The sequence below is a fragment of the Condylostylus longicornis genome, unplaced genomic scaffold (assembly GCF_029603195.1).
Source record: "Condylostylus longicornis isolate FDR11 unplaced genomic scaffold, ASM2960319v2 ptg000040l, whole genome shotgun sequence".
Lineage (NCBI taxonomy): Eukaryota > Metazoa > Arthropoda > Insecta > Diptera > Dolichopodidae > Condylostylus > Condylostylus longicornis.
Window position 1 is genome coordinate 11,380,301 of NW_026578009.1, and position 14,153 is coordinate 11,394,453.

The 14,153-nt window shown below is 21.7% G+C and overlaps 1 protein-coding gene across 7 annotated transcripts in view; it reads left to right on the forward strand.

The window, feature by feature from the left end:
- The window catches only part of LOC129609672 (tight junction protein ZO-1-like), a 121,038-nt gene that overhangs the window by 85,493 nt on the left and 21,392 nt on the right, over positions 1-14,153 (forward strand). For 6 of the 7 annotated variants that reach the window (XR_008697031.1, XM_055521763.1, XM_055521758.1 and 3 more), the window contains exon 2: positions 13,781-13,950. Coding sequence is in view for 6 of the 7 variants with exons in the window: in XM_055521763.1 (XP_055377738.1) it covers positions 13,781-13,950 (170 nt within the window). In the remaining variant the exon portion in view is untranslated. Of the gene's footprint in view, positions 1-4,225; positions 4,374-13,780; positions 13,951-14,153 lie in introns of those variants that run through there. The other variant, XM_055521762.1, reaches the window with a different exon arrangement.

A 14,153-nucleotide genomic window follows, 5' to 3' on the forward strand; every position in this document is an offset into this window, starting at 1 on the left:
CCAAAATAAATATTATGTGTTTGGACGACTATTGATGATATCATCTTAAAAATATTGTTAACAATTTTTAAAATATTCTTTTATACCTATATAATAATACCTTCATATGTATGTACATAACATTTTTTTATGCATATAGCTACTTATATACATATTGATTTGTTTTTTACCATCATTATATGTATTTATTAATACATACTCGTATATTAATACATACTTACTCGTATAGACCAAATGTTGATTGTACATCATAATTATTGTTATACATGTTTACTTGCTAAAAATGTAATATGAATTATAACATGTAAATGTTAAAACTTAAGAATAAAATTCAATCATAACTTTAGGGCATCATGAATTCAAAAAATGAATGATGATGTTTATCTATATGAGAAATGTAACTACATACACACACACATATGCATTTTTAAAATATTTCATTCTTCCCTGAATTCTTTGTAAAAGTTGCTTCCAATTGAGTAGATTTTTTTTTTCAAAATCAAAATTCTATTTTAATTTTTTCTTCTTCAATAAAGTATTTGTTGTATAAGGCAAGAAATTAAAACAAATAGAAAAAAACACGTGTTTATCTTAATAAATTTTCATGCTAAAATTTTAAAGACATACATTTACATAAATAATAGTTGTTACCACTTATCCACTTAATGTTGTAAAGTATTTAAAGTTTTCATATACCTAGTATAGTCATAAAAATTTTTATAAACAAGCTTATGACCAGTTCTTTTCCATTTCCAATTTTTATATAATGTATTTAAAAATACAAAAATTAAAATTAATGGACTAATCATTATATTGGTTAATTTTTATACAGTATAACAGTTATAAAAGTGTATAACAGTTTGCATAAATTAAGGAGCTTTTATGTAAATTTTATTACGAACAATCATAATCAATATTTTAAAGCACATACAATACACGTGTCATATTAACGTAAATATTATTTAGAAATATTACTATTAAATAACTTTATTCGTATTTATTTGGTTTAATTTGCACAGATTATCATAAATTGCTAGTTACTAATGATAAATTTTATACCAGTATATTGTGATAATTATTATAATATTATTATTGTCAATTATTTGTTACTATTACATGTACATATTATGTACATAGATATTCATGAATGTGAAAAAGTATCATGATTGTGTTTTTTTTTGTTTCTTTTTAGTCTATAATTATCTCGATTTCAAGCATCTGTTTGAATAATTATTTTATATACTTATATCTTTTTATTTACTTCATTTATATACTTTTGTTCAATTATTAATTGTTTGGTTTATAAATTTTCAATAAGAAAGTGATAATAAAACAAAAGGTCAATATTTAGGTTTTATTTTTACACTAATGCCTCGGTATATATTTAATTTTTGTTTTCTGTTATACTTACAACGTATTGTTTCTGACAATAAGACAAGGTATATAGATTGGTTCATATGCTTTTATTACATTGCTAATATGATATTTTAAAATAATTAAACTGGTTACGAAAATGTCCACCAAACAATTATAAAATTTTCGAAAAATTTTACATACCATAATAAATATGACAATAATACTTAAATGTTAGATGAATAAGGAAATGCATTTTTTATTTTAACGTTACATAAATATTTGATTATCGTATAATGTGAAATATATTAATATTTTTATTAAGTAAAAAAAAAATCAAAATTTAATTTCTAAATTTGATTGAAAAATAATTATTTATTAGAATAAATTTTATTTTTTTCTGAATTTTAATTAAATAATAAAAAATTATTGAAATTTTTCGTTTTTACTGTTTTTATTCAAAACCTTATATAAAAATGTATAAGTAATTCCCATTCAAAAATGCTAATAGAAAAAGTAACCAAAGATTTTTTCTCATATTTTGTTCAATATTTTATGTTATTATTCATAAATTATTGACTATGATTATTAGATCTTAAAAAATATATTATTAAAAAAATGATATAGAGTGAAAACCAAGAAGAACTATAAAAATACTAGAAAAAATTGAGTGAAAAATTATTCTATAATCAAATAGTATCCGAAATTGTAATGTAGTATGTAGATAAATTTTTAATACTTAAGAGAAAAAATATTAAAACTCTGAATGAGTGAATTAAACAAGTTCAAAGAAATTAAAAAAGTGATAAATTTTATTTTATGGACAAAAAAAACAACAACAACTAAATTCATATCTCTAATAAAGAATTTATTAAAAAAAATCGAAAGTAAATGAAACTGAAATATTTTTGTTACATGAATACATGCACAATGCTAAAAACAACATAAATACATCTATATAATTACATAAAAAATGTAGAAAACTAAAATAAAATTCTTTATTTTGAAGATAAGACAAAATTTTTTTTAAGACTTTGTCCTCAATATGAACGTAATGAAAACTTAAACTATTCCATCATCATTTCCTATGCTTAAAAGTTATCAATTGTAAATTTCAGTTTAATATGAAACTCTTATAATAAAAATAATAAAGTATAATAAAATAAATTAAATAGGGCACCTTTTCTTTATTAAAATGGATAATATTCTAATAATATTTACTTATTTTGTATAAAAATATGGGAAGAAATATACATATATATATATTTAAGTGTTAAAGATGTATGTATTAAAGATGTATATTTTTTATAAAAATATAAAAAGTATTTTTAATATCTAGTGAAAAGTTTTTATTAAACAAGTTTATTGTTATAAAATATCTTAAATATTTCTGTGGCACTAAGGCAAAACTGGATAAGCTATTTCGGAATGAAATCGATCTACATACACATGTGTATTAAAATATTTAAATTCCAATTTAAATTTAAAATGTAGTCAATTTTTTGTTAAAGTTGAATAATTCTAATTTGATTATTTAAAAATTTTTATAAAATTATTTTTTAGAGAAAAATATTACGTCTCTAATAATTTATGTACTATATGATTTGAAAAATCTTTTCTACGAGTTTGAATTTAATCTTTGAATTTAATTTTAACTCAAACTAGGTTTTTTTCTGATTTCTACTAGAATTTTATAACTCCAAACAATTGCCTTATATTATTATGTATAAACACACAAAATATTTCACATCAATTCTTATACAATTCTGTTTTAGATACATATGTATATATAAGAATTTATAACTTTTACAAACAATGGCGCATAAATATAACTAAGTATACTCGTAATATGATTGAAGAACTAAAAAGTAAAAATATTAAAAAATACGATGACTCCGCAAATGATTCTGTTTTGTGTGATTCTCTCAAATCTTTTCACTTAAATTATATTTAATTAATCATCTTTTTCGTTGAAATTCTATTCAACTCTCTTTACTTAAACTGATCAGATGAGATCTCATCATTTAATTTCCTGTTGGTAAACAACTATATATACTTATTTACTTATATATTCAAATATATGTGTATATGATAAACATACATATACACAAGCATACTATTATTTTATTAAAATATATTGTATTATTTTTGATTTTATGTATTTATTTCTACTAGATTTGGGATACAACACTATTTAAAAGATAGAAAGTAAAATATAACAAAAAAAATTCATGTATGTATGTACATAAATAAATTGACATATGTAGGAGAATGAAATAAATATTACATATACATATATTATGTAAATTATTATATCTGTACATATACATAATGTTCATACATATAATAATAACAAAAAAATACACTTATCGTGAAGAATTTCGCAGTTATTGAAATATATACATAATAGTGTAATAAGTAGAGTGTAATTGAATAATCATAACAAAAATAATAGCGATAAATAAAACTCCAAATAACATAAAAAATAAACAAACAAACATGTATAATATTTAGAAATAAAAGTATAGCAACAAATTTGTTGCTATATAATTGTGTTGAAAGTGGAAAATTCTTTGGTTTTTCATATTTATTACAATGTTATAGAAAACAACATACTTATAGGCGTAATTTGAATGAAAGTGAATTTGAAAAATAAAAAAAAAATTATTTAAAAAAAAGCTGTGATGACTAGCTAGCTAGCTATATTTTTTTTCTGTTTTGGTTCTTTTGTTCTATGTTAATTTTATAGAATTTTAAAATATAAAAAAAGACAAAAAAATTAAATTTAATTTATTACAATTTAATATTGTGGTTGGGGTGGGAAAAAACATTTTTAATAATTTGAATTTCTTTTGTTGTTTTTTTTTTATATTAATTAAAAAAAGTAACCAAAAAATAAAGATAAACCAAAAAGGCAAAATTAGTTTTCTTAAAAATATTTACGATATTATAAAAAAAAAATATAAACGATTAAAATGAAGTTCTATGATTTCGATTATCGATTGAATAATATCGATGAGGTAAGAAAAATATTCTTGAAATTTCAAATTTGTTTATGCGTATATATATGTATATTATGTGTATATGTATGTAATTGGTAAAATTTATAAAATTGTTAAGGTATAATTTCAATAAGATTTACTAAAATTATAAGTATGTATTAGACTTGTTAAATAAAGGAGTTGCCAGATTAAATGTGATATTATGCTATTTATGTTTTTCAAAATGTATTTTAATTTAAAGAATTTTGTATAAGTATTAATGGAAAACTCGATTGCCTCTAAAAGTTTCACAAATCGAGAGGTTGGAAATCCTTTATTAATTCTATTATACTCTTATTTGTTGTACTATGTGTCTATAAAAAACGTAAATAAATAAGTTGCGCCTAAAATGCTGCAATTGTCTTCCAAATCTACAATTTAGTTGTTTTTATTCTTCTTAACCTTAAATTAAGAACATTATCATTTCCGTAATAATAATTTTACAAAAAATCGTAATAACTTTTAACGCAATTAATTTGTCACCTTCACCCTTAATTTACATGTTCATTATATATACGTTCTTAAATAAGCATTTGATTCTTCATTGAAAGGTTTATAATATACATATACATATTCTTGACCATAGGCCTGCACAGATATTTCAATGCTAGAAAAAATAATAATCACATTTTCTTTTTTCATTAAAGACAGTGCGCGTAAAAAAATTACATAGTGTCATCGAAAAAATTTAATAAGATTCTTAAATTTTTTTTCCATTTTAATTTTCTTTTTAAAAATTTTTGCATATTAATCATTTTTCGATATAATATGCAAATATTTTTATGAATTTTGAGAGCTTACATTTGATTTATTATATAACATAAATGATTGAAACTCGAAACCAAGAATGAATTAAAAAATAAAAAAAAAATGAAATTTTTTGAACTTTATTCTACGTATTTACTATATTGTCAATTTTGAACCTTGTTATATGAAACTTTTGTAAATGTCAACAAAAATATAATAAAATACATTCATTTGTATACACATTTATAGATTGTACTGAAAAATTATGAGAAAATTTTTTTAATATCATAAAAAAAAATTTTAGTTAAGTAGATTATTTAATCAAATAATAATAATACGTACATCTATGAAATTTTGAATAAAATTGGCAATTCATTCAAATTTAGTTTAGTGAATCAAAATTTTTAACTTAAATACTCAAATTGCACTGAAATCATCTGATTCAGTAGTTGTGTAATAGTACTGGTTCTCTACTCATATAGACGCATAATAAATTTTTCGTAAAGCTCAACCCTTGACTTAGATTTAAAAAAATTTAAAAAATATCTTTGTCTTGCAAAATTACTTTCCGCAACAACTATCTAACATACGTAGTTTTTATATTACAAGTGCATATTACAGCATCTTGAAAGGACGATACCTGAAATCAGTATTTAGATTAAACATTAAAAAAATCTATAATTTTGGTATTTTAATTTTTTTTTTAGCATTTCCAGATTTCAATACACTTAAATTATTGAAATTGCCAAATATTACCACATTATTTACTATTAGAAATTAAGTTTGAGAATCAAGAATAAGAACTATTACTGTTAATAAATTAATATTAACAAGATTCTGTTCAGAATTAAGCTATATTGAATCTCAATTAAGTGTAAGCCTCATTGTAACACAGAAAAATATTTTCTTTGATTCAGTAATAAAAAGATTTTTGTTTTTTCATAATATCGAAGTATAAGTTTACGATATATTCAACACGTATTTATTACAGTACATTCACAGTAAGTTATTCCTAAAATTACTTTTACATATTTTATATATCAAACTTCCTATTTCAAAGCATTTCTAAGTAAGAAAAATCATTTTCTCTCCAATATCTTGCCCAAGAATTTAATGTGATAGAAACGAAAAATCACGATTTATAGTAATCAAATTTTATATTAATCACAATATAATCCAAATTTAGGTACTTTAATGTATATGCATAAGAAGTATGTGTAGGCATATGTATGTAAGTATATGTGTAGATAACCCAATCATTCATATATAAGCAGATAAAATATCTCGTATATAAGCAGATTGTAACAATTTGAAAGGAAATATGGATTATTTTTTTAGTTTTAATTTTGGGTTTTATCGCTTAGGCGAACTTGAGTAAATTGTAATGGATTGCAGTACACTTATGTATATCAGATCGTTATATATTTATATTTCTAAAATAATTTTAAAATAAATTGGGTAATTTTATTGAAATGTTTATTTAAGAAAGCTTATCGAAATTTCAATAAATATTTATTCTATTTTTTATTAAAATTTCTATTAATTTTTTTTATCAATAATAAAAATCTTAAATAAACTCTGCGTGATAAAAATAAAATTACAATTCTTTATTTACTTACTTTTAGTTTAATAATTTTTATAATAAATTTAAAATACCAAATTATTTAAATATTTTTCAAAAATATTCTGTTATACTTGTTTAAATTATAATATAACAATTTTATTAAGTAAATAACTGCTGAGATAATATCAATTTAGAATTAATCAACAGTTAATAAAAAAATTCTTCAGGTTCAAACTGTTATGTTTTAGTACAGGTACAAACTAAGAATAAAATTATGAAAATATTTAAATCTATTATATTTAACGTCTCTATTACAAAAGCCAGTTTTTTTTTCAATTTTTAATGAATTTGAAAATCTTGATAAAGTTTTTATTAAATCATCGTTTTTACCACTTCCTTTTAAGAAATTACGTAGCGTGTAATTAAGTACGATAGGTTTGCTGTGTCTAACTGTGTATAAGGATTTTCGGCGCTTTGTTGTTTGGGTTTCAACTGTTTTTATCATAGTATCCGTAGTTTAATATAAATGCTAATTTTATCGTAAGATAAACTTTTGAACTAAGATATTTAAAGTGGGTACTGAATTACTTAAATAGATTTTGTAATAATGCAATAAAAATTTATTGCTCTTTTATAAAAGTTTTCTAGGAAAAATAGTTTCAGGTGATCCAAACGATAAAAAACATTTTGTCATTCTTATTTACGTTTCATTGTCAAATTTATTTAAAATTGAAAATGAAGTTCTGATATTAAAACTATAATCAAGTGCATCGTAAGTATTTTTGCGGAAAATTTCAAAATACATTTGGTTTAATTCAATGAGAAATGCAGTTGCATTAAAAAAATTAAACTGCGAAGTTGTCTGTCGGCTTGTCGGTCTATGTGCACACGCGTGTATTTCAATTTCGGCCCGGTTTTGATGAAGTTTTATATGTGACTTTATTTTGGCTATGTCACGAAATGATCAACTTTTGGATACATTAAACCTGAGCAACCGGACTGTTTGCGGGCCAATTTTACATTTTTGTGCGTATAAAGAGATTATATTTCTGCGTTAATTGAAAATAAATTCAGAAGTACTTAACAATTATGTATTATGAAAAGAAATAGCAATGCAATTCTTCGGTTGTTTTCTCCAATTTTGTACTTGCAATTCGATGTCATAGTTTTATTGCAATTACGAGTTCCTTTTAAATTTTATGATTACATGATTGCATTAGCTTTTACAAATATAATTTTTGTATATTTGCTTGTAATGTATGTATAAATTAGAACAAATCATTAATCTTAAATCAATTCTGTATAAGAAACCTACTCAACAAAAGTATGTTATTTCCTCAAAATAATTATCATTATTTATTTAAAAACCTACACAAAAGGTGTACAGGTGCCTGTGTTTTATTTGTAATTCTATTTATTTATACAAGAAACAAATTTTCTAAAAAAATAATATTTAATATTTGTTATTAATATGTGAGAAACTATGGAAAATTTCAAGAATGGAACCAATAAAATAAAAATCACTTGTTAAAACAAATTATGTTTTAATGAACTTGAGTCGCTGTGTAATCATTAATCGTATTTTCACTTTTAATAAAATGTGTTATACTTATATGTATTAGTTGATTCAACATTATTAGTTCGTTTTTTTTACACTAATTTACATAAAATATAATATTCTTAACTTCTTAATAATTTCAGCTTATATATGTACATATGTATACATATAGGTGTATATAAAATAACTTCTTTGTTGTATATAATTAATTTTTTTCTCTTATAATTCTATTCTTATTTTATTTCTCGATAATTTATTTAAATTCATTTTATTTTTTTATTTAATTTTTATTATTATTTCACATCTTTTTCTTTGTTTTTATACTAATTTTAAATAATAATATCACTAAGCTTACTGTTATTATCATAAGATAGTAATCCGTTTATATATTTTGTTTACATATATAATATTTGTATACTTATGTGTAGGTAAGTATATTTTTTTAAATAATCACTTAAGTTGAATGAATACCTGATGCATTCTCTTCCTACACACCAATTTTTCAAAAATCTGTGTTAAAATATTTTTGTTTTATATTAATTTTTCATTTTAGTTATTTTTTTTTCTGATTCTGTATCTTTCAACATTTTTTAAATTGATTTACAAATAGAGGAGCCCCCATATAGAGAATTATCAAATTATTTTTGATATTTTAGTGTGTGTGTAATATAGTCACCACATTTTATTTACCACACGAAGAAAAAAAGAGGTTATTTTGAAAACAAAATGATAATTTAATATTATTAAATAAAAATAATTTAATAAAAAAATTTTATTTAATATATTCATTAGTAAAGAGTACTTCAATAGGAATTATTGTTATTTATTGTTTGCATTACATTAAAGGGTGTATAACACTCTAAATTTTTAACAGCTGTAACTATAATATTTTTAATTACATCAACTCGTATACAGTCTTATATACTCCCGGCGAATGGATTTTTATTTATGGAAAATAAATGTCAAATAATTAAAATTTGAGCTATACACATATAATTAGGAAAAGATTATTATAAAATGCAAAGATGCATTTGAAAACTTGATAACTGCAAATAAATTACGTTTCTATATAATTAAAAAGCAGTGTACAAAATAAAAATGCAACTTCAAATTTACTTTATTTTCGAATTTTGAATTTTAGTGATTGTCAAAATATACGAATTGACAGCAGATTTTCGTTATTGTTGTTGTTCCAAAAGTTTGAAATTCTGCTCTGAATCTTGATTATAGCTCTAAAATTAATATGTTCGTGTTGACTTATATATATATGTATATACCAGAATTTCCATAAAGAATATAGTGTACAATTTATACTCCAAACTACACCAGAGCAGTTAATTAAATGCAAACATTGTTACCTGCTATTATACATATAAACTTATTGACAACACTAAAATAGATTAATTTGAATAATATTTTTACAAAATTCTTAATATATACGAAACCATAATGTACTAATAAATAAGTAATAATTATGATATAATAATTTATTAATAATTTACTAATTAAGAGAATAGAGCAATAAGTTTTAAAAGAACAAAATCTGTTATCTACATCATGCATTAGAACGCAATTCCTATATTATTTCCGTCAATGGGCTTTAATTAGGGTTAATGATATTCGTCACTGGGGTTTAAGTATACTTATAAATTTCATATTTTTTAGCACTTATAATGTTTTCTAAATTTAAATAGTGACTATCATATAGAAAGCAGGAAAAATGTTAAATAATATTTAATAACTCTTTACTTGCATTCTCACCTTCCAATTTTTATAAATATATACTTGCATATACTTATATAAAAAAAAAAACAAAAATATTAATTTAACTACTTAACAAGTCTTTTACTTATTTCATTGTTTTTGAGGAGTGTTGAGTATGATTTTTTCTTTTCTTTTATTATAAATGTAATATATAAAGATAATTTTGTTTTTTGTGATTTTAATCTTCAACAAAACTTTTAACTTTAACTCGACTTATGTTAATTAATAAGCGAATTTGTCTGACTAAAATTTGACTATATAAGCAACTATATGATATTTAATTAGGTTTACCTTTATATTACGTTTATATTAAGTATAATCTTTATTTTATTATCAAGTTAAAATATTTAAAAATATTTTTATTTTCCTAATATGGTATTTAGATATTTATGAAATCTTTCCGGTTATTCATCGAAATGAATTGAAATTGATAAATTAGAATGGTAATAAATAAACTCGGTTATAAAAAAAATTCCAAAATTTTTAATGGATTTTAAAGTGATTTTAGTATTAGTTGAGTAAAGTAGATTAAAATATGAACCAAATTTAATATTAATAATCAAATTTTTTTTAAAATTATTTTCAATATTCATTTTAAGAAAACGGAAAAATTTTGTCAAAGATATAAGTAATTTATTGTTTTTTGTTTTTCAATTAAAAATAAACTAAGTAGTTCATAATTTAAATTTTTTAAAATACAAAAAAAAAATTATATATTATGTTGATTCTTTAATTGATTAAATAAATAAATTTAACAATTCGTCTGTTGAGAAATGAAACAGTGTATTTTAATCACATATATCATACACTGCTTTATTTCGCAACAGACGAATTTATAGTTACTTAATTTATATTTTAGTTGAAGAGACTACTAATGTACTTTTTATATCGCTCCTTGAGAATAATCTCTAACATCTCAAATTTGTTATTTTTGAACTGGGCACCTAGTTGAAAGCGCAAAACATTTCTCTATATTTTACCACAAATCGCCTTTTTCAAAATTTTGTGAACTAAGTTTTCGACATTTTTTCAGAGTGTGTTTTTTGTTAAGTTTAATATCGCGATATTTTGTTCTTTTGTTTTTTGTTAAGTTTAATATCGCAATATAATTCAAACGCAAAAAAATTTTGATTTAATTCGACAACGTATATTGAAAATTGTACACGTTTTTCTAAAATTAGTTGCAGCAACATTTAGATTTATACTAATTTCATGAAAAGAAATTGAGATTTAGACCGCAAATAATTAATAATATTGCAGCCTTGCATTTATTAAAATAAAATATATTCTTTTTTATTGAATATATCACCGCAATATTTCGTTTTATTTTATTTATTTGACATAATTTTAAAAACAAATTAACTAGTATAAAATAAAATGTTTCGGTCTTTAATTTTCAATATAAAACTGGTGAAGCCTTGAGTTCTAGCAGTTATTTCTTTAATTCCTAATAGAACAAAAAAGGTTCATTCCAAACAAAATTAAACAATTTTTCGAAATTATGTTTAAATATCGAAAACAAAGATAAGAAGAAAACAACCTCAGGCCTAATTAAATATGCAAAAATTTCTTTTATTTTTATGGCTATTTTTAAAAATTTTATAAATATACACGTTACATAAATTTCACTTTCTCCTTAATAACCATATTTAAATGAAAATGAATTTGGTAGCAAATGTTATTAATACTCAAAAGTAAATACCAAATTTATTAGTCATAATGGAAAAGAAAGTATATACATATATATACATATTGAATGTATAGATATACATCAAAGTATGTCAAGGTATTTGGCAAAAAAATTGCATTTAAAACATAATAAATGAGAAAATTTAAAATTTATAGTATTAAGTATTTGTTATCAGGTTATCACAATGTATTAAATAATAGCTTTTGTTATTCGAATTTTTTGTCAGTATTTTAAATTTTTTTTTTTACTCTAATATAGGAATTTCTTTAATTGATAAAAAAATGATTTTCATCTTAGAGGGTATATAATGAACAGCCGATGTCAAATAAGTTTTGTTTGTATAATACAAAGATTCCATGTTGTTTAGAATGGTTAAGATCAAAAAGAGTTTCTAATGTCAAACGAATTATTTGATTAACAGAAATTTTCGTTCGAATAATATTCATTATGTAGAGATATGCCACTTTTTGCATCATAGTTTTTGTTTTTTATAATTAAGGATAATTAATTTATTCAAATATCTACGTACAAATTTTTTCCAATCTATGTCGATATATGTCATCGCCTCTCGATATCAGTGCCCTACCCATCATTAGTGAAATTGCATCAGTGAGCAATTTTTTTTTGCCCTGCATTTTTGAAACTACAAGTTTTTCCAAATTTCTATCTCCTATAGTCGAAAAATAATTGCCTTTGACTTAAAACTTAATATTTTTCTTAACTCACCTAATTAGCCATCGCATTATTTGACAGATGTTGTGACCTTTTCACTTTTAATTTTTTCTCATGCTAAATGTATATACATATGTATAACAATTTCATGTATTTTGCCGAAAATAATTAAGTACTTATGTAAAATGAAAGTTCGTTTTTTTGGAAGTTTGCTACTTTACAAACACTTCTAATCAAAAGAAACACTGCTCAACTCTTAATATTTTACTCAAAAAATATTTTACAATATGTAATTAAAAATAATTTTCTTCTCATTTTCTTACAATTATTCAATATTCCTTTTTAATCACGAAATTATTCTGTACTTTTGAATGAAAGTTCAAAAATGAAGAATTTTAAAAGTTATACATACTCGTACACTTATATGAATAAGATTCGTATATATATTTACGTACATTTATATATACTTATACATTTACAATTAAAAAAAATATATAAATATTTAAAGCACACTTAAATTGTAATAAAATAAAATTTTTATTAACATAAAATAATATCAGAATGTCCTCTATCACCCCCATATCATTTATATTTTATGTGTACACATAAAATCACATTATGTATGAAGACAATTAATCGGTCATTTTAAAGAGTTTTAAAGAATCATAAAAAAAATCTATAAATAAAACATTTAAAATCAAAGCTATCGTAAAATTAACCTAATTAAACTTCTAATAGATAAAGACGAGAAAGAGTAATAAAATATAATACTCACGCATTTCTCCTTGTGGTTGTGACGTTGTGTATACACGGTACTCATTTTATTTATCGTGTTTTTTAGTATAAAATGAAGCTGTTCGTAATATAATGACGTTTTGTTTCTCTTATCAAAGAAATGTTCTATTATTTATATGCTCTTGAACGCATACTGTCATTTACATATACATATTTTGACATTTCTAGAGTTTTAAATTAAAGTTATGTTATTTTCAATTATGATATAAACAGTAAACTAAAAATAATTGCACACAGCAGATATTATAAATACTCAAGAATTATTAACAAAAATATTTTGAAAATCCTTTTGCATTTTTAAACTCGATTTAATGAAATTAATCACTTTTTATTCACCTTTAATTCTTTAATTTTACTTACCATTAATTCAGTACTTACCAAAATGACAATAAAATTGACAATTTTGATAAGTCCTTTTCTAATAATATTAATATTAATATTTCTAAATTTACATAAAATCATATCAGAATCTTCCCAATATGAGAAAAAAAACTTTTTAAATTAATTTTATTTTTATTTTTTCTATTTGTGTATATAATTTAAATGATAAGATAATCAAATTAAACTAAAAAATAATTTCTTTATAATATTTTTAGGGTGATAGAACAACATGGGAATATCATACGGTTTCAGTCACACGAGTACCCGGCTATGGTTTTGGTATAGCTGTATCTGGTGGGCGAGATAATCCACATTTTGCTAATGGTGATCCATCAATTGCAGTTAGTGATGTATTAAAAGGTGGACCAGCTGAGGATCGATTACAGTAAGTGTAGAATATGAAAAAAAAATTTTAACTCAATTTTATGAGACGGGAGTTGTTTTTAGAAAATGTTATAGAAAATGTGATCAACTATTGATTTTAGTTAAAAATTTCTTTAATTACTGTCAAGAACTGATTATATTTAATTATACTTAATTTAATTACTATGTGGGATCTTAATATTATACTTTAAAATTTCAAGATCA